This window comes from Mastomys coucha, unplaced genomic scaffold (genome assembly GCF_008632895.1).
Source record: "Mastomys coucha isolate ucsf_1 unplaced genomic scaffold, UCSF_Mcou_1 pScaffold20, whole genome shotgun sequence".
In the NCBI taxonomy this organism is placed as follows: Eukaryota; Metazoa; Chordata; class Mammalia; order Rodentia; family Muridae; genus Mastomys; species Mastomys coucha.
In genome coordinates this window covers 114085410-114110894 of record NW_022196903.1, presented here as the reverse complement: position 1 = coordinate 114110894, position 25485 = coordinate 114085410, and the positions used below count along the sequence as shown (strand labels likewise).

Below are 25485 nucleotides of genomic sequence, written 5' to 3'. Positions count from 1 at the left end.
AATCCGCCTGCCTCTGCCTCCCAAGTGCTGGGATTAAAGGCGTGCGCCACCACCGCCCGGCAACAAAATATTTCTTAGGGCACCTTTATACCTGAATAAAAAAAGCATGCAGATCCCTCCACAGACTTAGCAGAGATCAATCTGGAACACGTTTAAGTTAGGAGATTCCAGCAACTGACTGAAATACCCAGGAGACAAACTCCCTTTGGAGTCATAATGCCTCTTGTCTGTGATCAGATTTTAACCCTGATACTGTAGACCTACTGGGATAGACAAGTGAGTACAGCAACCACTGTCCCTCTGTGGCTAAGCTAAAAAAAGAAAAAAGAAAAAAAAAAAAAGAGTAAAGCATTGGGGGTGGGATGGGAAGAGAGCAAAGGCGTGCCAACATAGCAGAGTGGCCTCTGAGACATCTGTGCCGCGTTAGCTCACCCTTAGGACATCTGACTCTCTTTCTGCTAGCCATCTTGTCCCACCCAATGCTTAGAATCTTTCAGAAGCCTAGGTCCTGGCTAGGGACTGTATCTTATAGGCCTCAAACATCCAGGACAACCAACTTCTGAGGGCCCAGTGAGACCCCAGTGATGGGCAGCTCAAGTGACATGGTGCACCGGCCCTTTCCCATACCACCCTTCGGCTAGATTAATTTTTCCCCCGTGCTAGTGGTTAAGTGCAGAAACTGTTGCCCACTAAGCAATTGCTGTACTCCTGAGCTATGCTCTTGTTCTTAAAATCGTAGTATTGCTGGTGTGATGGTTCAAGTCTGTGATGCCAGCACTTGGGAGGTCAGGGCAGGAGAAGGAGAACAAGTTTCAAAGCAAGCCTGGGCTTCATAGTAAGAACTCATCTCAAAAAAAGCCCAAATAAAGGGCTGAAGACACAGGGCAGCCGGCAGAAGCCAGGCACAGAGGGTGGCATCTGTAGCCCCAGCACTCGGACAGTGGAGGCAGGAGGATCAGAAGGGAAGATCGTTCTTGCCTGTATATCAAGTTCCGGGCCAACCTGAGGGCCATGCTAGGCCCTCTACTGACTGAGCTGTGTCTATGTGGGTGTTTGCTTGTACCCCCTGGTGCCCACAAAGGCCAGAAGGGTGTCGAATCCCCTGGAACTAGAGGTACAGATAAATATGAGCTGCCATGTAGGTTCTGGGAAATGAACCCAGGCCCTCTGGAAGAGCAGCTAGTACTTTTAACAACTAGGCCATTTTTCTGGCCCATATTCATTTCTATTAAGTGGAGTCATTTATTTCATGATGGGACAAACCAGAGCATGCACCTGGAGATCAGAGTTGCTGAACTCAGGTCTTTCTCTCCCCGACTCCGTCCTGAGTTCAGTTCATGTTGCCAGGCTCGGTGCTCCATGCTTTAGCCGCCACATCATCTCGACTGCCACTCACATATTCTTCCTATCTGTTCCTTGTCAAAGACTTTGTAGATGTTTTCTCCCCGGGCTGGATTTGAACTCATTATGCAGATCAGTCTGTCCTCCTGTTTTAGCTTCCTGAGTGTTGAGATTAGAGATATGAGGCACCATGCCTGACTTGGTTTTATCTTCTCAGTAGTGTCTTTTGAATCATAAAAGTTTTCAAATTTGAAGACTAAGTTATATGATTTTTTTTCTTTTGTTACTTGCGCCTCTAGGCTATGTCTAAGATATTGCCTAATACAAGGTAATTGAGACTTCCTCTCATGTTCTCTTTTTAAATTTTTTATTTTTTTATAAAGTATGTGTATCGGTGTTTTGACTGCATGTCTGTGTACTATGTGTGTGTCTGGTGCTCCAGAAGCCCAGAGAAGGACATTGGATCTTCTGAGACTGGAGTTACAGTTCTGAGCCACCAAGTGGATCCTGGGAATCAAACCCAGGTCCTCTGGAAGGGTAGCCAGTACTCTTAACTGCTGAGCCATCTGCTCTCCAGCCTCCTGTGTTTTCTTTAAAGTGTTACAGGTTACCCCTTACACTCAGGCCTACTTATTTATTTATTTATTAAATCTGTTATTCAAAACAGGCATGGTAGTGCCTCTAATTCCAGCATTCAGAAGGCCAAGGCAGGTAGATCTCTACTAGAGGCCAGTCTAGTCTATATAGTAAGTTTGAGGACAGTCATAGCTATATAGTAAGACCCTGTCTTAAAAAAAAAAAAATCTGTTATTCAGGCTGGAGAGATGATTCAGTGGCTTAGAGCATTGTCTGCTCTTCTGAGAGCTCTTCCAGAGAACTTGTGTGATTCCTGGCACCCACACGGGGGGGGGGGGGGGGTGTCATCACCCTCTGTAACTCCAGTTCCAGATCATCTGATACCCTCTTCCGGCCTCCGTGAGCACCAGGCACATGTGTAGTGCACAAAGATACATGCAGGCAAAACACCATATACATAAACTAATGGACCTCTCTGTGTTGCTTCAGGTCACTCCCTGAGGCCTTGAGCTCCCTGAAACTTTTCAGCTCTTCTGTTGTACTTGGCTTTCACCATGACAGGCTGCTGAGGGAGCATGTTAGGACTCCAGAGGAGCCCGGTTGTGCCGCCTCCTGACTGGAGCAGCCTCCTGACTGGAGCAGTGCAGTCTTGTTTGTGACATTGTTGGGCTGCATCTGCTCACTGACAGTTGGCTCAGTTCCTCTTAGGTGACTCATAACAACTTTGTCAGAGTGACCCGGCTCTGTCTGCGAAAGCTGACCGAGTGTATCCTGTGCTGTCCTGGTACCCTGGACAGTAGATCCACGGCCAGTGTATGTCAGCTATTCTTTTTTCAAATTTATGTTTATGTATGTGAGTATTTTCCTTTTTGTATATCTGTGTGCCACATGGTGCCTGTGGAGGCCAGAAGGAGTCAGATGGTCCAGAAGTAGATGTAGGCCACTGTATGAGCTGGGAATTGAACCCAGGTCCTTTGGAAGAGCAGCCAGTGCTCTTAACTTCTGGGTCCTCTCTGCAGCCTTCCAAGCATCCATTTTTAGAGTCTTTTGTAGGACAGCTGGCAGAGGTAGGAATTCATGCCTTGGTAGGGGAGGGTTGGTTATCCCGGTGTCCTTGGTTAAAACTCTGTTCTTTCCCTGGTGGTGGCCTGGAGTCAGTGTCTGAAGAACTCTGTTCACTGCTCTCTGTTTCTTTGACCAGGCCTGCACTCTCATGACTAGAGCTACGGTAAGGTTTGAAATCAGGAAGTGCAAGTCTGCCATCTACTTTGGTCCTTTCCAAGATTGGCTATTTTTGAAAATGTCCTCTGCATTTACATATGAATTTAGGAATTGTTTGTCACTTTCTGCAGAAAAAGCCAGCTGGAGTTGTTTTTTGTTTTGTTTTGTTTTGTTTTGTTTTTTCAAGACAAAGTGTCTCTGTGTAGTCCTGGCTGGCCTGGAACTCACTCTGTAGACCAGGCTGGCCTTGAACTCAGAAATCCACCTGCTTCTGCCTCCCAAGTGCTGGGATTAAAGGCGTGCGCCACTACCACCTAGCCTGGAGTATTTTTTTTATAGGAATTGTATGGAGTGCTGTAGTCTGACAGCATGCTGTTTCTTCCAGTCCCTGACAGGTGGTTACCTTCCATTTTTAATCTCAAAAACATTTGTAGTTTTTATTTAGTGTCCAGGCCTAATGCTTGTATTACATTTATTCCTAAGAATTTTTAAATGCTTTGTACATTACTTTTGTGTGGAGCTGCAGGCCCAGGTCTTAGGATTTTCTATTTCTTGGTACCACAATAATCATTTCATTTTATTTTGGGCTATGAGTCGTGTATAGAAAGACAGTCCAGCGGGGGCTTGCTCTCTCTGCCTTGCTTTCCTCAGGAGTTAGTTCTGGTAGCTTTTTTAGTGGATTCCTTGGGTGCTGTATGTGAGGTCATGTCAGATCAGTGTGTTCAAGGGATTCCAGAAGATTCCACTGTGCAGCCAGGCCTGAATAGCTGAGGAAGTTGGGCACCACAGCACCTGCCTGTCTTCCCCAGGGCCTGGCAAGGTAGGGCCAAGAGTAGACCTTCATGGTGGCATGCCTGGCACCCCCCACGCGCCATGCCATTTGTCTTGGTCTAAGATTGGTACATATAGACAAAGAGGCCTCTTTGTTGTCACATCAAGGATTTAGTTTTGTGGTGTTACTGTTTGTTCATCTTTATGAATAGGTGACAAATCGCTGCTCTTTGATGGGGGAGGGGCGGGAGAGCACATCTGGTTGCTGGAGTGCTTTCTCTGCATCCTTAGTCCCCAGAGCTCAGTTGAACTGTCTTGTGTCCAGGGGAAGAACAACATTTGTTATCTGGACCTGTGAGTTTGGGTCTCTCTGTCCTGCCTGCCTGCCCATGTGTGTTCGTGAGTGTACGTGCGAGTGTGTGTGTGTGTGTGTGTGTGTGTGTGTGTGTGTAGAGGGAACCTCAGTTGAGAAAATGCCTCTGTCAGATTTGCTTGTAGGTAAGCCTGCACGGCATTTTCTTGATTGGTGATTGATGTAGGAGGGTCTAGCTCACTGTGGACAGTGCTCCTGGGCAGGTGAGCCTCAGTTCTCGAAGAATGCAGGCTGAGCAAGCTGTGGAACAAATCAGTAAGCAGCAGCCGTCCATGCCCTCGGCATCAGCTCCTGCCTCCAGGTTCCTGCCTTGACTTCCCTCAGTGAGCTGGTGTGACCTGAGAGTTGTTAAGCTGAAATACGTACTTTTCTCCCCAAATTGGTTTTGGTCCTGCGTTTTATTTCAATAGAAAGTAAACTAGAACACATCTTCCGGACCTCCCCGCCACAGTGACTCCACCCGCACACCTTGAACACAGCGCCTTGAGGAATCTAGACAGCCTTGTTTCGTATTTATTTTGAGACAAGGTCTTAGAAAGTTAGGCCAGCCTTGAATTTGTGATCCTCCTTCCTCAGCCTTTTGAACGGCTGGGATTATAGTCTGTGTCACCATGTTTGTTCTTGGTCCTGGAGTCTCTGTAAGTGTAGTTGAGAAGAGCCTTTGCCTCTTGTGTAAATGTGAAAGGGCGCTTTAATCACAGGGGTTGGCCCTGGAGTCTCACACTGAAGCAGCACCAGCTGGACGAGACATTTATACAAATTAAACATTCTTAGGGTTTTTAAAGATTGTGCTTCTACACTTGGAGTATGAATGGAGAAATTGGAATTATGTCAGTGCACTAGGAATTTTAGATTTGGGGGTGCATGTGCAGTTTTGAAGTGAAGGTCTCGCTCATGCTACGCCTGTGTGCTTCACCCAGCTCCTCTAAAAGGCATCTCTAATAGAGACTCCCCATTCCTGGGGACTCTGGGTAGCAGAGTGACTTTACTACTGCATGTTGACTTTATTGTGCTCTTGGTTTTTTAGACCTTGGGGGAGGGGGTGGACAAAGCTCACCGCTTATGAAACAGTCAGTGTTTGTGTCATTAATGGATAACCAGGTCTATTCTTGTGCACATGTGATCCTGTGTTAATTGGGTATCCTGCCACCTAATTCTTCTGACAACACTTGATGTTTACTGTTTCCAAAGTTGGACCCTAGATTTAGGAAAAAACAAACTTTACTTGCTTATTTGTATTTTGCATGCTGGAGATGGAATGCTCGAGCCTTACTCTTGTAGGCGGGCATTCTACCATCAAGCTGTGTTCCCAGCCCTTTCAGGATCCTTACACCTAAAGCTGTGGTTGGGCAACTCTGGAAAGTCTCAGATGTGGTCATTTGTATTGTGAAAAGGGAAAATTAGGGAGAGGTGGAGAGATGAATACTGGGAATTTAACCCAATTCCTCTAGTAGGAGAGATAATCAGAGCAGTTAACCACCGAGCCGTGTGTGTGTGTGTGTGTGTGTGTGTGTGTGTGTGTGTGTGTGTGTGTAAGCTGGAGTTGCACATGGTTGTGAACCTCCTGATATGTGGACCTCTGGGAGATCAAGAAGCATTCCTAACTGCCAAACCACAAACCATCTCGCCAGTCTCCAACCAGTCCCTTAAAAATAGTGTTTTTCAAGTGTTGGGGGTCTAGCCCAGGGACACAGGCATACTGGGCACAGCTGAAGCACTGAGCTCCATGCTCACAACTGGGTATTCTTACTGTTGTACCCTTTGAGTTATCGATATCCTGCAGAGTACAGATATTAATGCAGGCATTGGCAGTTCTTCTGCTTCTCATCATCTGTGCATGTGGTTCTTTGACACTTGAGTTTTATCTATTTACTTATTTGTTTATTTATTTTTATGGAGATAAGGTATCGTGTAGCCTAGCCAGGCTTCCAGCTCACAGTGTAGAAGAGGGTGGCCTTGAATTTCTGATCCTCTCTTGCTCTGCTTCCCAAGTGCTGCCTACAGGTGTGCGCCATCATCCCGGGTAGCCCAGGGCATTGTGCATGTAAGGCAGGCACTCTACCAACAGGGCTACCTCTCAAGCACTTGAGCAGTTTTAGCAGATACCTTGGTTTTCCTGCTAAGCAATGAGTTAAATATTTAACATACGTTCATTTAAAAAGATGGGAATAACTTCTCCTGGTCACTCTTGGCATTCACCAGCCCGAAGTCTGGGAGGCCTTTCCTTCTCTTGGTGGCATTCTCTGGACCGCTGTGGAGCCCCTGGCACCTTGGACACTTGATGAGTGGATGACTGCGTGCTTAGAGGACGGTATGACTATCTCTGTAATATTTATCACATTTTTCTCAGTTACTTGTATAGATAAACTTCAGCAGGGCAGGGACACAAGGACACCCAGCTCTGTGTGTAACAGCACTTCGTGCCTTCCTCCCTCTGGTGTGGCCCGATATACTGTGTGCAGTATATCTACACTTCGGGTCTGTGGGAGGGGCTTTTGTGAGGTTCAGAGTTTTCAGCTACTTCGGGCATTTGGCTTCTTGGTCCCTAGGAGTGCGAGGTGGGGTCTGAGTGGTCTGACCCACAGGAGCTAATGTCTGTTCATCTTACTCAGGACACACCTCTCTGCCCAGAACAGCTCTCTTCCCAACACTCCACCTGGTGGCTTCTGGAAGAAGTGGCCTCTTGCTGTGGTGGAGAGTGACAGCTGTGACCGCCACGAGGCGCTTGCAGAGCGCGCTTGCAGAGCACGCTTGCAGAGCACGCTTGCAGAGCGACAGCTGTGACCACCACGAGGCGCTTGCAGACTGACAGCTGTGACCGCCACGAGGCGCTTGCAGAGTGACAGCTGTGACCGCCACGAGGCGCTTGCAGAGTGTGCGTTCACACCAGGGTCTAATAATTCTGGATGTAATGAGAAACGCCAAGCAAGGTGTTTGGTTTTTTTTTTAATTAGAATTTTTATTCATCATTATGTGTATATGATGGAGGCAGGCCCATGCGAATGGAGGTCAGAGGGACATGGAGTTGGCTCTTCTTTGACCTTTTACATTGTTGCAGTGATGGACCTCAGGCCAGCTGGCTTGCTGATGGGCATATTCACCAGCTCTCTTGCTTGCTTTTGGTTTTAGCTTTATGAGGGACCTCTACACTATTTTTCCATAGTAGCCATACTAATTTGCATTCTCAGTAACAGTTTACGGTGAATGGATATACTTTTTTAACCATGCAACACAACTTTTATTAACATTTTAAACAGAGGTTCAGCTATTACTGAAACTTAGTGGTGGTTAGGGAGGGGCAGGTTTCAAGATAGGGTTTCTCTGCATAGTCCTGGCTGTCCTGGAACTTGGTTTGTAGACCAGGCTAGCTAAAAACTCAAGATCCGCCTGCTTCTGCCTCTGGATACTGGGATTAAAGTTCTATACCACCAAGCCTGGCTGGACTGAAAGCTATAATTTCTAAATGTAAATGCACAAATGGTTCTAGTATAGAGAAATACCATTAGTGCCTACCGGAAATTTAGGCTGAAGAGTGGAGACCAGGTGCAGGCTTCAGTCTTTTCTGGTCAAAAAGAGTGGAGTCATCTTTCAGCTGCTTACCTGCAAAGTTGAGCGTCTGCTGGATAGGGTGGGCGGTGCCCTCCTAATCCTGAATCTTGGCCTTCACATTCTCTCTGGTATCAGTGGCCTCTACCTACAGGGTCTGGGTCTTCACAAAGATTCACATCTTAACCTGTTAATGAAGGGATTAAAGTGCAAAGTTCAAAGCACATCAGGCACATTTTACCAGCCACTCTGTCTTGCCGGCCCCAAATGATTCTCCTGATTCTGTCTTCTTCCCATTAAGTTGGAATGCATACTGTCTGCTCTGCCTCATCGTGTGGAAAGAGGAAGTGGTTGGTGGTTTGCAGGCCTGTGGTCCTGTCATGTAGATGCCCTGCAATCTTGCAGGTGTCTGACTAGCTAGGAAATCCACTAATCAGTATGAGGATTAGCAACAGCAATTCTTTTTTCCTTTTTTCCCTTTCTTTCTTTCTTTCTTTCTTTCTTTCTTTCTTTCTTTCTTTCTTTCTTCCTTCCTTCTTTCCTTCCTTCCTTCCTTTCTTTCTCTTTTTATTTTTTTTCCCAAGACAGGGTTTCTCTGTGTAGCCCTGGCTGTCCTGGATCTCCCTCTGTAGATCAGGCTGGCTTCAAACTCAGAAATCTGCCTGCCTCTGCCTCCCAAGTGCTGGGATTAAAGGCGTGTGCCACCACTGCCCCGCCTAGCAGCAGCAATCCTTGTCAGAAGCACTGGTTGGCTTGATGAGATTTTCTGAAGGTGAGAAGCAAAGCTGAGCTCCGGAGACCGGGCCTGGGGATGCCCAGTTTAGTGCCAACTGAGGCTTCTAGGAGGAAGACGGCAGACCTGACTCACTAGGTCGCTGCTCTGGTTCTGTGTGGAAAGCAAATGAGCCAAAGCCAGTGGTGTGGCTGGGTGTGCCTCAGCTGCAGGTGTGACCGTGTCCTGTGTCCTGATGTGGCCCCACAGAGGCATTGCTTCAGGGACAGCCACCCACAGCATGTGTATGTCCTCTTTCAGGTGGTTCTCTGGACTCTGTGAGCCAGCGGTGTTGGAGCTACACGGCTTGTGTCATGGACTCTGAGGTTAGATTCTGGTATCTTATCATTTTGTTCTTACTGGGTGTCCCCATTAATGACGGCCCCTCACTTGACAGGTCTGCCAAGATGCACCTCAGATACCCAACAGAGTTCATCTCTATTGGCATCTAATAAGGGACTTAGTATGGAATGGAATGGAATGGGAAATGGGGACATCCTTCCAGAAGGATGGAGTAGCATGATTGTCAGCCTCGTAGACATAGCAAGCCCAGCACAGAGGCTGGACAGAGATCTGGAAGGTTCCCTCTTGCCCCAGTCAGGGGCTGAGCTGGGTGCAAGCAGTAGTGCCTTCTAGCCTCCTTGTCTCCTGCTGTGCTGCAAGGTCCCTACAGAGTGGTCCTCCTGTGCTCCTCCTCCCCAGCGACAAGGCTATCCTTGTCATCCCCTTCTTTTACCTTGGAGTAGGAAAGCTGAGGCACAGAAGTTAGTGGTGTCTGGTTGAGACCACAGTGAAATGCTGACATTTTCTCTTACATCTTGGCATTTGGCATCCCTACCCCACGTCAGAACTTGTATCTTATTGTAGGTGTTTCTGAGTTTATGGTAAACTAATATAAACTTAGTATTTATTACAAGTGAACAGTTGAGGGGCATTAAGTGAAGCAGGTTTCATTTCTAAGTTTTGCTGCACTGCAGGACCTCATGGTACTGGCGTTGCTGAGTGCTCCTCCTTAATGCTCCTCCCCAGGAATGCTTTTGGACACACCATAGAACTGGCAGAGAGGCTGGGGAACAGGCCGCTCCCTGCTGCCTCTGCTGGTACACATGGCCCTCTGAAGAGCAAAGGCAGAGTCCAACCTGGGTCACTGCTCCCTAGAGTTTACCAGGCATCCTGTGCCTGCTCATGAAGGGAATGAGGGGAAAGAGTTACTGCTTGCTGCTAGGAGCACAGCCCGTGCAGTCAGGCTCTGCCCTGTACGTAAACATGGATGGAACTGAAGTGATGACATTTGCCTGACACCCCAGTGTCCCTGAGGCCTTCCCTCAAAGCAGCTTCCCCAGCAGGTGTCTTGAGGAGGGATTCTGAAGAAGGTGGCTAGATGAGCCCTTGGTGTCTTCTGTTGGAGAGCGTGCCCATAGGCCTCTTAGGAGGGCTTTTGGATTCTCGGAGTTATTGGTTCTCATAGGCCCGTGAGACTCCAACTGTGTCCTGACCCAGGCTCCCAGGAGCCTTCCTGACTCCCTTTTCATCTTAGGTCAGCAATGGCTCCGGCCTGGAGGCCGAGCACATCACAAACCTGCTGGTGTTCGGCTTTCTCCAAAGCTCTGACTCTAATTTCCACCAAGAGCTGGAGGTGCTGGGTCAAGAATTGCCTGTGCAAGCTTACCTGGTGGCAGACTTCGAAGGCGAGCTGCAGACAGATGGCAGCCAGGCTAGCCGCCCCTTCTACCACGGAAGAATAGAGCCAGGTAGGTCCTGGTCTTGTCCACCTCATCCCAAATGTAGGCTTTACTGACTCCTAAAAGCTAAAAGGGCCTTTGGGGCTCAGTCTCTAACCTTACATTGTCTGGTTGGTGTGTGTGTGTATACCATGTGACTCCTGTCTTGTAATCGTGCTTGGTTGCCCCCAGTCATGTCCAATTCATATGACATCCCCTGGATCAGGACAACTAATTAGAAAGCTCTTCCTTCTGATGAGTCCTTAGTTCTCTTCAGGTCTGGACCTGAGGATCCTCTCTGGACCAATATTAAAATGTGTCCCTGACCTGAGCCCCAGCTCTTTCAGTCTCTGTTCTGACTCCCCTCTGTTCCCGTGCTGTGTTTGCAGCATCTGAAGAGACCTTCCCAAAAGCTGGGTTGCACCAAGTGCTCAGAGGGCTTGTGGGCAGCGTGCAAGTTGGCATCATTGGGAAGTTCTTCAGTGTGTGAGGCCTGGAGCTCTGCTCCTTCAGCATGCTCTTGAGCTGGAGACTACTGGAGGATATTTTTTTTTTTTTAATGCATGTCTGTCTGTCTGAGTGTGGAGTCAGAGTTGGCTATTTCCTTCCACCATCCTGGGGATCAACCTCAGGCTGTCAGACTTGGCAGGAAGTGCCTCTTAGCCATCTCCATGGCCCTCGGGTGACTTTTGATCATGGTAGGGATCACTGCCCTGCGAGCCTCCAGGACCTCCAAATCCTAGACTGAGGCCTTCCAACCTTGCAGGCCAGGGGGCTGGAGACGGGAGTCTGAGACAGACCGTGCCTTGTCTTTCTAAGGCCTTGGGTTTGTCACTAGCAAGCAAGCAAACAGATAAGCAGCCTTCAAAGCCAGACTTGGTACCTGTTCCTAAGCCCTGCTGCCTCCGATCTTGGGCACAGAGGCTTCACTGCCCCCTAGTGGTTGTGAGGGAGACCAGCAGCTAGTTTGGCCTTTTTGTTTTTTTGTTTTTTAATTTTTTTCCCTTGGTAATTAATTTGTTTGTTTGTTTTTTGAGACAGGCTCTCATTGTGTTGCCCTGCCTAGCCTGAAACTTGTTGCGTAGACCAGGCTAATCATGAACTCCCACAACTCTGCCTGCTTCTGCCAAGTGTGGTTCCTTTTTTAAATGCCCTGAAGTGGTATCTTGAGTAGGCTGGGGTGTGACGGGTGTTCTCCACAAGCCGGGTTTTACCACAGACTGTCTCTGTACCCTACCAGTGAGCCATCCAGCCAGGCCAAAACTGAAGAGAAGCACCAGGCAGACCAGGAAAGGCTCAGGAAGTACAGGGCAGCAGGAGGAGGGCCTGCAGGGTGCGAGGTGTCTGTCAGCCTGTGCTGTACCTACTTCTTTCTGCATTAGTCCATGCCACACTTCAAAGCCTGGCTTAAGTCAGGGTGTCAGCGGAGGTGACTGTGGGGCTGATGGGGCTTTGTAGACAATTGGTTGCAGATTGATTGGACTTAGAAGCAGGGCAAAGTAGTGGCTTCACTAAGTGAGTGAGCAACTGAGTCTGCCTAGAACGGGTAGCGAGTAGTAGATTTAAATCCAAGGGAACCGGAAGCCACGTAGTCACCCGTCAGCAGAAGCGAGTAAGCACTGGAAAGGCCTCGAGGAGAGTGGTGTGGCGGCCATGTAACAGGCATTGACTGAGGGAGGGACTAGAGTACTACTGAGTGCTAGAGTGACTGCCCTCACTACTGTGTGGATGAGTCACTCTGCATTAAAGCTGCAGTGACACAGGTGGGACACAGGACAGGGGGAGCCCCCCTGTCCTCGCTGCCAGCGCTGAATACCTTGGGCCCCTAGCCACTTCCTTAAAGTGAGTCCCCTCAGGACCCAGCTCACTATAGCCTCTTTCGGGTTCTGAGGTACAGGGTAAGAGAGCTGGTAAGCCTGCATTGTGAGGTCCTGCTTGACAACTGACTGAGGGAGGGAGCATGTCACTGTCAGGATAAATAGGATGCCATGGGAAAGTTACAAACAAAACCTACAGTGATATTTATTGATATTCATTCATTCATTCATGCATGCAGCTGGTTACTGGGCACCAACTATACTATACACAAGTCATGCGTGGTTCTTAAGTGTTGGGGTATCTGACAGGAAAGCAAAAGATTTTAAAATTAGTGTTTTGGGGGCTGGAAAGATGGCTCATGATTAAGAGTCCTTGCAAAAGAACCCAGGTTTAATTCCCTCATGTACACAGTGGCTCACAACTCTTGTAGATCTAGTTTCAGGGATCCTGCACCGTCTTCTGACCTCCATGGATAACAGACACACGGGTGGTGCACAGATGTACACACAAGGCAAAACCCTCATACACATAAAATGCACTGATCTAAACAGAATTGCAGTTTCTCAGAAGCTTGCATCCAAGCAGCCCTGTTAGACAAGAGAAATAGGTAAACAGGTGAATAGTAAGTGCCCAAAAAAAGAAAGGGGAGCAGGCGTGTGGGGGGGGGGAACGACAGAAATGATGACACAGCAGATTCAGGCCATGGGGAGGTACAGGGCTCATCAGGAAGCTGCAGAAGGGACAGCGTGAGAGGAGGCAGGGCAGGGCAGTCCCAGTAGAGTTTGTCTGTCTGTAAACAGGGTATATGTTGCCTTGGACACAGAGTGAGAGGACTGGAAGAGGAGCCACGGACACTGCTGCCCTGTGAGGAGGTGAAGGATGCGTGGTCTCAAACAATGTAGCAGAGCAGGGACTCCATTGTCACTGACTGCACAGCCCCTTCCCTGGGCTAGGCTGGCTGCTGGCTCACCTCAGGAGATGCTGCAGCCCAGGATCTCCCCCCAACCCCCACCCCCCGACAGTACCAAGCATATAATCTGAGACAGGCCTGCTTCTCCAGCCATTTTCTGCTACTCAGGCCTTCTCTGGACTCGTGGCCATGTGTGGTCCCCACTAGAGCATGTGTAGAGGTAGGAAATGGCCTGAAACTGTTGACAGAACCATTGCTGAGTCTTGTTTGTATTCGCTACCTAAACATTCAGATTCTGAAAGTCAGGAAGAAGTCATCCAGAACATTGCCAGACATCTCGCCCAAGTAGGCGATGAGATGGACCAGAACATCCAGCCCACGCTGGTGAGACAACTGGCCACACAGTTCATGAACAGCAGCCTGTCGGAGGAGGTAAGTCTATGACTCTCGAGCCAGAGTTTTTCCCAGGAAATGAATCCTGTCCTTGACTGCCCATCAGCATGGTCTCTCCAAAGAATTTAGTTGGGTGAGACTTAGGATCCCTGAAGTCAGGGTACAGCGCTTAGGGAGGCAGGCCTCCAGAAATATCCTCAAAGTGCCTGATCTGTACAGAGACTCAGTCTTCTGCTGTGAGAACGCAGTGTTGTTTCCCCAGGGTGAACGGCCGCCTACTCATCTGCTTGGCTGTGTGGTTAGAGTCAGCACATGGAAACTGACCAGCCCCACCTCGTGCTGGGTATACTGTGAAGGACCCAAAGCTTGTTCCTCAGCACCTTCCTAAAGCAGTGAGACCACCAAGCCCAGGACTGTGAAGTCCCTGCCCATGGAGGGGATGGAGAAGGGAGACTGTTCTTAGGACTTCCACCAGCTGAAATCACGGCTGCCCTCACCATCTAGGTTCATTGTGCCTCCATACAGCCTGTCTTTGTGCTGGCACTCTACCTGCCACTCTCCAGTGGCTCGCATAGACATGGAAACATCTGTTAACAGCCTTAGGCTCCTCCTATGGGGTAGATTTTTTAATGTGAGCCACAGAACTTGAAGCTTGCTCCATCCCCCCCCTTTTTTTTAAATTTATTTTTTATAAAGATTTATTATTATATCTAAGTACACTGTAGCTGTCTTCAAACACACCAGAAGAGGGTCTCAGATCTCATTACAGGTGGTTGTGAGCCACCATGTAGTTGTTGGGATTTGAACTCAGGACCTTCCGAAGAGCAATCAGTGCTCTTAACTGCACACTGAGCCATCTTTGTTTTGTTTTTTTGGTTTTTGGTTTCTTTTTTGTTTTTTGAGACAAAGTTTCTCTGCGTGGCCCTGACTGTCCTGGAACTTGCTCTGTAGACCAGGCTGGCCTTGAATTCAGAAATCGGCTTGCCTTTGCCTCCTGAGAGCTAGCATTAAAGACTTGCACCCCCTCCCATTCTTTAAAGGTTTAAAGTTACGTGTCTCTGTGTGCACCTCTTGTGTGAGTACACACACACACCTGCAGGTACATGCGTAGGCATCAGATCCCCTAGAGCTGGAGTTACAGGTCGTTGTGAGCTGTTGCCTATAGGTGCTGGGAACTGAACTGGTGCCTCTAGCAGAGCCATGCATGTTCTTCAGGTCCAGGGGTCCAGTGTCTTCCTTTCCCGCTGGAAGGGAAGATAAAGCCCTAAAGCTAAGCACACCAGTAAGATGAGCCTAAGATGTACTCCTGTCCAGCCAATTCTGTAAGATCTGAGTGCGGGGAACAGCTCAGGCTGCTCAATCACCGTGCTCTGTGGAGCCTAGTCCTCTCTCAGTCCCTCCACCCAGCGCTCCCCTCTGAAAGGCTGCTTCTTCCTTTGGCCTGGTTCAGTCTCTCTGAAGGCAGGGCATCCGTAAACTGTCTTCTCTAATGTGCAGGATAGAAGGAACTGCCTGGCCAAAGCCCTCGACGACGTGAAGACAGCCTTCCCCAGAGACATGGACAACGACAAGGCCATGCTGATAATGACCATGCTGTTGGCCAAAAAGGTGGCCAGTCATGCACCGTCACTGCTCCGAGATGTCTTCCACACGACCGTGAACTTTATTAACCAGAACCTATTCTCCTATGTGAGGAACTTGGTTAGAAATGTAAGGACCAGTGACACCAGCCCTCACCTGTCTGCCTACCCTATTCTCATCCAGCAGAGCCTCTGCTGAAGTCCCTCTGTGCCACCCCACCCCGCCCCCTTTAACCAACCACAGACTGCTGGGGAGACCTTAGGAAGATGACCAAGGGCTCAGTTCCCTTGGGCTACTCTTTGCTGTCACAAACCTAAGCATAAGTGTGTGTGGTGTGCGCATGGAAGCCAGAGATCATTATTAGGTGCTTTTTATCTTGCTCTACCTGTCTTTGAGGTAGGGTCTCAGTGAATCTGGAACTTGCCGTTTAGGCTAAACTAGCTGGCCAAGCAAACCCTGGGCTTGCACCTGCCTCCTTCCCCTCCATCGCTGGGTAACAGTGGTTTAATGTGTATTGCTGCTCTACCTGAATGTATGCCTGTGGAGCGTGTGTGTCTGATGCCTGGATTGCCAGGAGTGCTGGATCATCTGGGACTAGAGTTGCACGTGGTTGTGAGCTGCTATACAGGTGCCAGGAATCTGAAGTCAGCTCTTCAGGCCTGTGTAGATCTTACTGAGCCATCTACACAGCCCCAGGTAATAAAAAAGTGACTTCACGTATTTGTGTGTGTGTGTAGTTTATGTGGGAGCATGTGTGCCACAGCATAGGGGATCAGAGGACAACTTTGAGGTGTGGTTCTCTCCTTCCACTGTGTGGGTCCTGGAGATTGAACTCGGCTCGTCAGGCTTGGCAATATAAGCCTTTACCCATTGGCCTATAATTTAAATTCTCTAGAAGTGTGCTCCCCAAGGATAGTGGAGAGAAACTAATAGGAAGAATGAATGAATGAGGTAAGACGCTGTCAAGCTCTCCAGTGACCTGAGAACATGTCCACTGCCAGGTAGCCCTGAGTTTTTATGGTGCATGCTCAGGAAGTGGCTGCATGGAGCTAAGCCCAAGGTCACACTTCTGAGACTGCCTGAAACTGTCCTCGCGCTTGTGCTCTGGTTACACAAACCTAAGCAGAAGCTGGACAGAGGTACCTAATCTGCACTCATATTTTAGAATGTTTGAGACTTCAGAACATGTCAGAAACATTACCCAAGATTCCCCTTGTGGAGGAGGGGGTTATTTTGTTTATTCTGGGGGAAGGCAGAGTCCACACTCCCAGATGGCAACAGAATGCACTGCAATCCTCCTGCCTCAGCATCCTAAGTGCTGGGACTGCAGGTGTGCACCCCCACACCTGGGTGAGTGGTGCAAGGGACAGGTCTCGGTGTGTTAGGCAGGCACTGTTGACTAAGCCACAGCCAGAGCCCGGCGCCTGTGTTCTAAAGCGCTGTAACCTACAATGAGACTGACTCTGCTGCTCCTTTCTTAGGAGATGGACTGAGGGTGCCTGCAGATGCCCGACTGGCAAGAATGGTGAAGCTGCCTCCAAAGGAACCGTGACCATGTAAACACACTGGCATGAAGACAGGTCCTGGAGAACGGCTGTCTCCCTATCTCCAGGTGGTGGGAATCTCAAGCAGGTGGTTCACGTAACATTTCTACATTCAGCTTGAGTATATCTGAAGAGTTTGCGCCAGCTCCTGCAGCCACACCATGTACCTTTGTCTTATCCGCTGTACAGGTTCCCACTTGGAAATTAAACCTAAAAGCAGGCTGTAAGGCGGAAAAGTGTCTTTGTGATGTGGAGTGACTGTGAGAGGTCAGCTCTGGGACTGACTTCACCATGCCGGTGGGCTTCTCTTTAAGGAGAACAGCGTTAGGAGAGGCACATCAGCCCGTGAGTGTCACGTCCACCCAGCCTAGTGGACACCCCAGTGCTCACAAGGCCACCACCTGCCTTTGTAAAAGCTGAATGGATGATCTCAAACCATGGGAAGGCCAATCACCCACCCCACCCCACCCCACCCCACCCCACCATTTAGCTGTTCCAGGGCTCAACTGTTTTCTCAAGATTTCTACCCCAGTAGAAACAAACTGAATCACGTACACGACTTACCTCGTGCTAGGGAATGCAAAGAACGACTCACATACCAGCATCACAGCAGAATGCACAGCAGAGTCCCACAACAGCAGCGGGTAACTCGGTCACAGAAGGTGGCTGGCTTCCAGTCAGGACTGGCACTGTCTTGGTTGGAGAGCAAAGCTGCCACCCTCTCCCCAGGCAGCATCACAGAAGATTCTGTGTATCAAAGCAAGTGTTCCCTTCGCTTTTGGACGTCAAGAGACAAGGCCTCACTACATCCTCAAACGTGGCTAAGTCTTCTGTTAAATGCTCAGGCTGGGGTTGTCGGCATGGCCACCACAGCCTGCATTCTAGCTTTGAACTCATCCCAGCCACGGGGGCTGTGAGGGCCTGGGTGGATCCTGTTAATTAGTGGATTTTTCTTTAGGAACATGATCTTTGTGTGGGTATAATTGAGAAATTATTTTAATTTAGAGAACACTTTTCATTCTGTTCTAAAAATATGTGAATTGCTGTAAGTGGTAGAAATTTGTTTCTTCAAAATAAAATAAAAGGTTCTTCTCTAAAAATGTTTGGGATAGCTATATCTCTGAACGATCTAGCACACCAGAAGGTCAAATCATCCCAGCATAAACAGCTGTTTGGGGGTCACAGTTCCGAGGGCTGGCTTTATTCCAGTGACTTCACAAGCTCTGCTGACTGGGAACTGAATTGTGGTTTTGTATCCCAGGATCATGCTTTCAACACTGAAAGGCAAACCAAGAATGCATGTACTTTTAGAATATAAAACATTACCTGAAGTAATCCCCCTAAGTAAACAGTGGACAAAAAGATGAGTCACCAGTTATCATAAAATTTCACTTTATTGTCACCTCTGGGGTGCTTCCCCCACGATGTTGCTTCTAACTGAAAGCAGTTTGTAGACTTGATTTTTGTCACTTGCAGATAAAGAATAGATTGGGCACAAAGTAGACAACAGGATGGGAAAGGGGCCAGAACAACTCACAGTAATAAACTGAGCCGACCAGACAGTAGACCGGAGCACACTGCCAATGAATGCCGAAGTTAAATGCTTATGCTAGTTTAACTTTTTTAAAGATAGGATCTCGTGTATCCAAGGCTGGCCTTTTGCTCTTAGCCATGTATGGCTTTGAACACTGTCGTCCTATCTTCCGGCTCTTACTGAGTGCTGGGATTATAAGTACGTATTCCATGCACAGGATGGAACCCAGGATTTCATGCACCCTGGGCAAACACTGACAGCTACATCCGCCTGACTCTGGTTATCATTAACCATGGCTAATGACAGCCATTCCAGTACCTGGAGGACTAGAACCACTAACAGTTTAATCAAGGAGTAAGGAGGAAGAGGCACCTTTAGTCTCAAGGAAGAAAGACTGGGGTTGTCAGAGCAGAGGAAATACAGGTCCAGGAGAAAAAGGTTTTCTTTGAGTGCTGGCCAACAGATGGCCCATGGATACAGGACCACACAGACTGTTTTCAACTTCATTAAGCTCACCTTCATGGGGAAGGCCTCCACAAACCTGTCATCTCACAATGACAAAGCATGGCACTGGCAAGAAAATTCTGTGGATCAAGGTGCCTTCCGCCAAGCATCGGGACCCATAAATCGGAAGTAGAGAACAAACCAACTTGACAAGTTGTTCTCTGACTCCCATGTGCACGCTGTGTCATGCAGTCACACACGCATAAATAAATAAACGGCTTTTTCTATCAAAATGTTTGCTGAAAGCAAACCAGCTTATTCCATGATGCAAAGGGCAGCACCAGAGCAGCCTCGCTGACGGAGGAGGCCCCTGAGCAGATGGAGGCCCCGCAGCCTTGCAGGTGGTCCCTGAGACAGTTCTGACCTGAGACACTAAAGCAGTGGAGGGCTGGGGCGTGTGTAAACATGAGCACGGGAAGGGCCCTAACTGCAGACAGGGACATGGCGAGCCAAGTTAGGTTTTCCAGAAGGGCTGTGTGAAGAGGACTAGGAGAGCTTCCAGCTCTATGCACAGCTTTTTAAAGGGTGGGCCGCTGTAAGACCACACAGTCGATTCTGATGGACGCCGCACTGCTCTGTGGCAGTTTCGCTAGGAAGCACTCTTGTCAGGTGGAATACTACCTGGTCAATCCTGAGTCTGAGGGCCAAGAATCCAATAGTACCTCTAGGTGTCCACTCATCCTTCCATGTGCCTACCCTGGACTGATGGCCACCGCAGGGAAAAAAGGACCAGAGGGGTCAAAAACTACAAAAAAAAAAAGACAGATGTCAAGTGGCTGCCATCATGTTACAGCTGTGTCAGACGGCCTGACCTTGTTTACAGAAAGAAGACAACATATTAACCAACAACACTACAGACCACAGGGTGACCCTCAGACATGTCACTCAGTGGCTGAAGGTACAACAGTGCAATGCGAAGCCTGAGTACACACATGCTCCTTAGTTTTCTGTATCCAACAGTCTTGGTACTTAGCCTAGCTTGTATGGTACTTTCACAGAAACAGGCAATGGAGCACGGGCCATGCCTAGGCTACTGTGTGCAGTAAATTAACACAACTGTTCACGGACTCTGCCAAACATATAGAATCACTAAGAAAAGCACTAGACCTGGGGGGAGTTGGGAATTTTCGCTTGCTGCCTTGCCTCTGATAAGCTGGGCAACTTGGTAAACCAGTTCAGTTCTCGGTGGTTCCTACCCAGTAACCTAGAGTCTAGACAGGACCTGAAGAAGGCTTTAGGCTGTGAGCTCTCCAGCCTCTGGCATGCATTAAGTGCTCAATCGGCATCAGCATAAGGAGTAGTAACCCACAGAGCTCACTTAAAAGAGTAGCGCGACACAACCATTTCACAAGTGGAGGTTCTCAATGCTACACTGTGGATAAGAGATCACAGGTGTGGGCTGGCGAGATGGCTCAGCGGGTAAGAGCACTGACTGCTCTTCCGAAGGTCCTGAGTTCCTGAGTTCGGATCCCAGCAACCACATGGTGGCTCACAACCATCCGTGATGAGATCTGACGCCCTCTTCTGGTGTGTCTGAAGACAGCTACAGTGAATTAGACTGGAGAGAGTGGGGTGGAACAGAAGTCCTGAGTTCAATTCCCAGCAGCCACATGATGGCTCAAGGCCATCTGTACAGCTACAGTGTATTCATACACATAAAATAAATAAATACATCTTTTAAAAAAAAAGAGAGAGATCACAGGTGTGTGTGAGACAACAGGTTCATCATACTAGTGAGCAGAGTTCATGTAGAATTCATGAAGACCTAAAATAAGAGAAAGGAAAAGAGAACTTTTTCTTAGCTAGAAAGTGTAGTTTCCATAAAGTAGCTCTTAAAAGGTCAAATGCCCACACCTCACCTTTAAAGCAGAAGGCAAGAGCAGGCACTGGGTTCTCTAACTGGGGGCTTAGCACAGAGGCTCACAAACGGTGGCAGCCCTCAAAGGACCAGGCACCGAAGACCTTGACTCTGCTCACTCAGTCAAATGATATCCGAAGGGACTGAAACACAGGCCAGAGGAACCAGGGATGCTTTGGGTAAGGTTTACATGAAGTAGCCCAACGAGCATGCCAACTAGACCAGTGGCTCTCACCCTTCTAATGACGCAGTCCTTTAGTGCAGTTCCTCATGTTATGGTAATACCCAACATAAAGTTACTTTTGTTGCTACTTCACAACTGTAATTTCGCTAATATTATGAATTGCAATATAAATATCTGATATGCAGGATAGCTGATAATTGATCCCTGTCATTCAGTCCCCAAAGGGGTTGTGACCCACAGGTTACGACCTGCTGAAACAGACCATCTTCTAGAAGCCAGTGACGCTCAGGCAGGTCCCTCCTGCTAAGGCACTCTGGACTCGGGTTGGCCACTTCAGTACAGCAAATAAGTCTTTAGGTGTTTTGTCAGGAAAACCTCACTGGCTTTTAGCTAAGTGAGCGTCAATCATTCACTGAATGAACACTTAGTTCTACCCAAGGGTTGAGGAGCAAGAGGGATGCAGTACTTGCCTGGTATGCAGCCCAATTCTGAGCACGAAGTGCATATACACAGACCATGTCTCTACAGAACTAGTAAAACTTCCCGCTAGTTTACAAAGAACAGAGGATGGCAGTGACTCAGTTCTCGTGCTGTCTGTTCCCTAATCAAGGTGAATGCATTCTGAATCTTTAGGGCAAGAACGGCTTCCGACTACCAAGTCCCTCAGATGAACGAGGATTTGAGAACTAAGACCAGGCATGGTGACACATGCTTGTAATCTGAGTCCTGAGCTAGATGGACTACAAGTTCAAGACCAGCATAGGCTACACAGGGAGACTTTCTTATTTTGTTTAAGGTGATGGCAAACCTAGAAGCTGTGACACAACCACCCTGTGGCTACTCTATCCCAGTGCCAAGCAGAGGGCAATGAAGTAAAAGACGAATAGGGGTAAGGGTCCACGTGGGGAGAACCGGTTGAAAATTACCCATCTGCCGTCACCCAGAAAAATATACTCGAGCAAGTTAGGCTAAGTATTCATGGGGCAGTAAAATAAAGCAACAGGCGGTCAGCTCAGAGGCTAGTTTCTCCGGCTCCTGCCTTGGAGAACACAGATACAAATATCCTAAAACAAAGGCCATGTCTCAGCAACTCCCACCTGAACTTGGCTCTTAGTGTTTAAATGCCAATAGGTGCCGGGAAACCAACATTCAAATGTGTTAACACCGGAAGAAAAAAAAAAAAAAAAGGTCCAGCGAGCCACCAGCGCGAGGCCTATGAGACAGAGCCACACCGCCTGTGAGAACTCGGAGGGAACTCCCATCACCTCCAGCCCACAACCATTACTCCCTGCATGGGATGAAAACTCACAAGAGGACATCACAGTGGGACACAATCACACTAAAATAAAGTCTCCTGATCAACTCTTTGGGGAGAGCATCTTTTAAAAATACTTTTTTAAAAAAATCAAGGACATTCAAAACATCAGCTCTTGGTGATTAGAGTAGTTAAAAGTATTTTTATTATAAATTTCAGGATCTAAGAAGTAATGGTACATGACTGAGATAAATCTGAGATGACTTCTTATCAAGCATGTGTGCCTTGCAGGGTGGCACTGTGCCCTCAGGCATTAGATAGACGGGTCCCACCCCTCCTTGAAGGCTAAGATCAGCCAGGTGACACAAGACTCTGCTGAGCCCCCGCTAGCTACAGAGAGTGCACGGGGTCCTCTGGGTCTGCTGCCCTGGCACTGGGCCGAGTTCAGGCCAAGAAGTCTCTTGGATGCTGAAGACCGAGCCAGAGCTTCTGCAGCAGTCTTGGTCTTTAATTCAAGTTTCTGTCCCACTTTTCATTTAAGTGATACCTAGTAATAAATGATACAACTTCCTCATTTATTTCATGATTTACATTGAATAAGGGGTATGACCCAACTGGTTCTGTAGCCAAAGGTTGACACTGCTGTCTCCACACAGAGACCCACAGAGAAGCTGAGGAGATTCCAACGCCCGAGAACAGGTAGTGGGAGACACACTAATCCAGGCTCTGGATGGCACGTATGCCAGCAGAGGTGTCAATGCTAAATCATAGGCACGTGGGGTGGCTGGCTGGCTATACTGGTAAGAGGTCAAATAGACCTCGACGGGTCATGTCGACCACCTTCCAGCCTCTAAGACCACTGACTGCAGCCTCTACCCTGCATTCAGACTAGGGAACCCTAAGTTTCCTATGCAGCTTCAGTGTATTTATCCCTTTTCTTGGGTCAAGGTTCCACCATACAGACCGAATGGTCTTGGTATGTATACCAGGCTAGCTTTGAACTTGGGATAATCTCTTTGCCTCTGATTCCTAAATGCTGGGATTACAGGCAAGTGCCACCGCACCTGGACAGGGTATGTATCATTTAAAAGGTCCCTAAAGGCATCATCTTCGAAAGGTGGAGCCATGGGAAGCTTCAGGAGCTTGTTGGGTGTGAAAGAGGTACAGGCTGAGACACTGCGCTGCTGCAGTACCTGAGAGGCGGTGTGATGCGGGAGAGCACCACGATACAGAATGGGGACTAGAAAAAAAAACAGCTGCAGAGCACAGTCAGCTCACCTGTCCTGAGAAACTGCAACAGGATGAACAGCTGGCAGTCCCAGCTGCAGCAGGATGAACAGCTGGCAGTCCCAGCTGCAGCAGGATGAACAGCTGGCAGTCCCAGCTGCAGCAGGATGAACAGCTGGCAGTCCCAGCTGCAGCAGGATGAACAGCTGGAAGTCCCAGCTGCAGCAGGATGAACAGCTGGAAGTCCCAGCTGCAGCCTCCTCCCCCAGATTCTCCTAATTGAACCTATCCCTTAAAGCAGTGGCCCTCAAAAGGGAGATGACTTTGTCCACAGGGGACATTTGGCAATGTAGGAGACATTTTTGGCTACCATCACTGCAAGTGGGGTGCCAGTGGCATCTAGTGGGTAGAAGGCAGGGATGTTGCCAATCATTACAAAATGCACAGGGCAGCCTCCTACAGAGAATTACTGAAAGCCCATGGTGCCCAAGTTGACTAACCTGTTGGAGGTGGGAACTTCACTCTTGCCCTTCTCAATCTAGCATGAGCCAAGGCCTTTAAAATGACAACCAGGCCAATGTGAACACTGTCTCAAGCCATTGCCACGCTGAGCCGAAAGCCCAATTCCCCCAGTGTCCTATAAATGTCCAGTCAGTTGCTGGCAGTCTAAGTTCCAGTGAATACAACTAAAGCCGTAGGTCTTTTTGTCTCGTCTCTCGTCTGAAAAGACTGTTACTTCTTTCTTAAAGCCAGTGCCACTCCAACTGCCACAGCCAGGACAGCCACTGCAGCAGCCCCTCCAAAGAGCAGTACGGCCTTGCCCTGGGCGGGCAGGCTACTCTTTGCCCCCCTGACGACAGTGGCCTCCCCAGTGTGGCTCTTTTTCCTGCTCCCAGCCCCCTCCTCACTCGGCTGAGCGGCCCCCTCCACCGTCTCCACAGCATCGGGTCTCACTGTCACTGCTTCCAGCTCTTCCTCGCCAAGCTCCACAAACACAGACGGAGTGGGGCTGGTTTTCTCAACTCTCATCAATTCTGGGGCTTCCACAGTAGGGACCAGTGGGAGCATGGGAGCAGCCGCTCCCGGGAATGCCTCCTCTGGTACCTCCTCCTTCTCCACGTGCACGATGTCAGAGTTAGACGAGTTGTTCTCACTCTTCTCCCCAGCCCCGCTGCTGTCTAAGCTCTTCACTTCCTCAGGATCTATTGCGATCTGCTGCCAGGACTCAGGCCCAAGGGACACCGGGAGGCTCTCTGTGTGCCAGCTCTGGCTAGCAGACAGTGAGACAGGCAGGCTCTCCGACTGCCAAGACGTTGTCACTGTTGGAGACTCAGGGGGACTAACTTGTCCGGAGTTGTCACTGGGCAATATATAAATGTCATTGCTATCTTCCGCCATGATTCCAGGGTATTCCTCCTCCTCAGACTCAAGACTAAAGACAGTGCCCTAAAACAGAAGAGGGAGAAACCACGCAGACTCGTTAATATAATAGCCTAGGAAAAATAATTTTCTAACATAAGCTTCAGCAATAAACACACTGTCTGGACCTCTACAGTTTCTGAACAGAATCTACCCCTCTGAAGGTAGATGTGGAAAAGAGTTTTACATCTCTTTTTCTCCTTTTTTTGAAAAAGGTGCTGCTTCTACCAGAGTTGGTCTCGATATCCCCCCCTTAAACATTTTCTTAATTGAAAAGATTATCCATATGATATATTCTGATCATGCTTTTTCTTTCCCCAACAATCTCAAACCTCTGCCCCACCTCAGCCTTCCAAGTGTGGGAGCACAGACATGTGCCACCACGGCCTGCCAAAGGGAGAATTTTTAGTTTAGAATTTTAGTTTCCTTGAAGCTAAAAAATTATAAATTGATATTCAGTGTGCTTCATATACAGCCAATTAATTCAAGACAGCAGAGAAAATAAAAACGAGATCTTGTAGTCTTGAAGGTATCGCTAGCGAGTACCCTGCCATGACTGAGTGCTAGTGCGAGCCCAGATGACGGGACTTTAGGTGTGAGGAGGCAAACATGGAAGACCATGGTGCTCTGGCAGTGATGGCCATCCACAAGGAGCATGCCAGCCAAAGTAAAGAGCTACAAAGGGCGGGCAGGAAGAGCTAACTAACCGCGTGCTCTGACTGTGCACGAGGAGGAGGAAGTTCAGTATGGCCGACCGAGCTAGAAATAAGGACTTTATTCCATAGCTAAAGGTCTCTCACACTGACTGCTGTGGCATGTGTATGCACACACAATAGCATTTTTAAAAATCACACCAGGCAGTGGTGCAGGCAGAACTCTATGAGTTCGAGGCCAGCCTGGTCTACACATTGAGTTCTAATAAAGGGATACACAAAAA

General features: G+C 48.6%; 2 protein-coding genes across 5 annotated transcripts in view; one reads left to right on the top strand and one right to left on the bottom strand.

Moving 5' to 3' along the window:
- Bid (BH3 interacting domain death agonist) overlaps positions 1 to 17667 on the top strand; it is a 25031-nt gene extending 7364 nt beyond the window's left edge. For 2 of the 4 annotated variants that reach the window (XM_031383244.1, XM_031383243.1), the window contains exons 2-6: positions 8862 to 8926; positions 10138 to 10351; positions 13342 to 13481; positions 14940 to 15152; positions 16505 to 17667. In XM_031383244.1, the coding sequence (XP_031239104.1) occupies positions 8915 to 8926; positions 10138 to 10351; positions 13342 to 13481; positions 14940 to 15152; positions 16505 to 16516 (591 nt within the window). In that variant the 5' untranslated portion in view covers positions 8862 to 8914 and the 3' untranslated portion in view covers positions 16517 to 17667. Of the gene's footprint in view, positions 1 to 6484; positions 6594 to 8861; positions 8927 to 10137; positions 10352 to 13341; positions 13482 to 14939; positions 15153 to 16504 lie in introns of all 4 variants that reach the window. The other 2 variants (XM_031383242.1, XM_031383241.1) reach the window with 2 other exon arrangements.
- A 4410-nt stretch (positions 17668 to 22077) lies between these two features.
- The window catches only part of Bcl2l13 (BCL2 like 13), a 53313-nt gene continuing 49905 nt past the window's right edge, over positions 22078 to 25485 (bottom strand). The window contains exon 7 of the mRNA XM_031383238.1: positions 22078 to 24575. Coding sequence (XP_031239098.1) covers positions 23862 to 24575 — 714 coding nt within the window. The 3' untranslated portion in view covers positions 22078 to 23861. The remainder of the gene's footprint in view (positions 24576 to 25485) is intronic.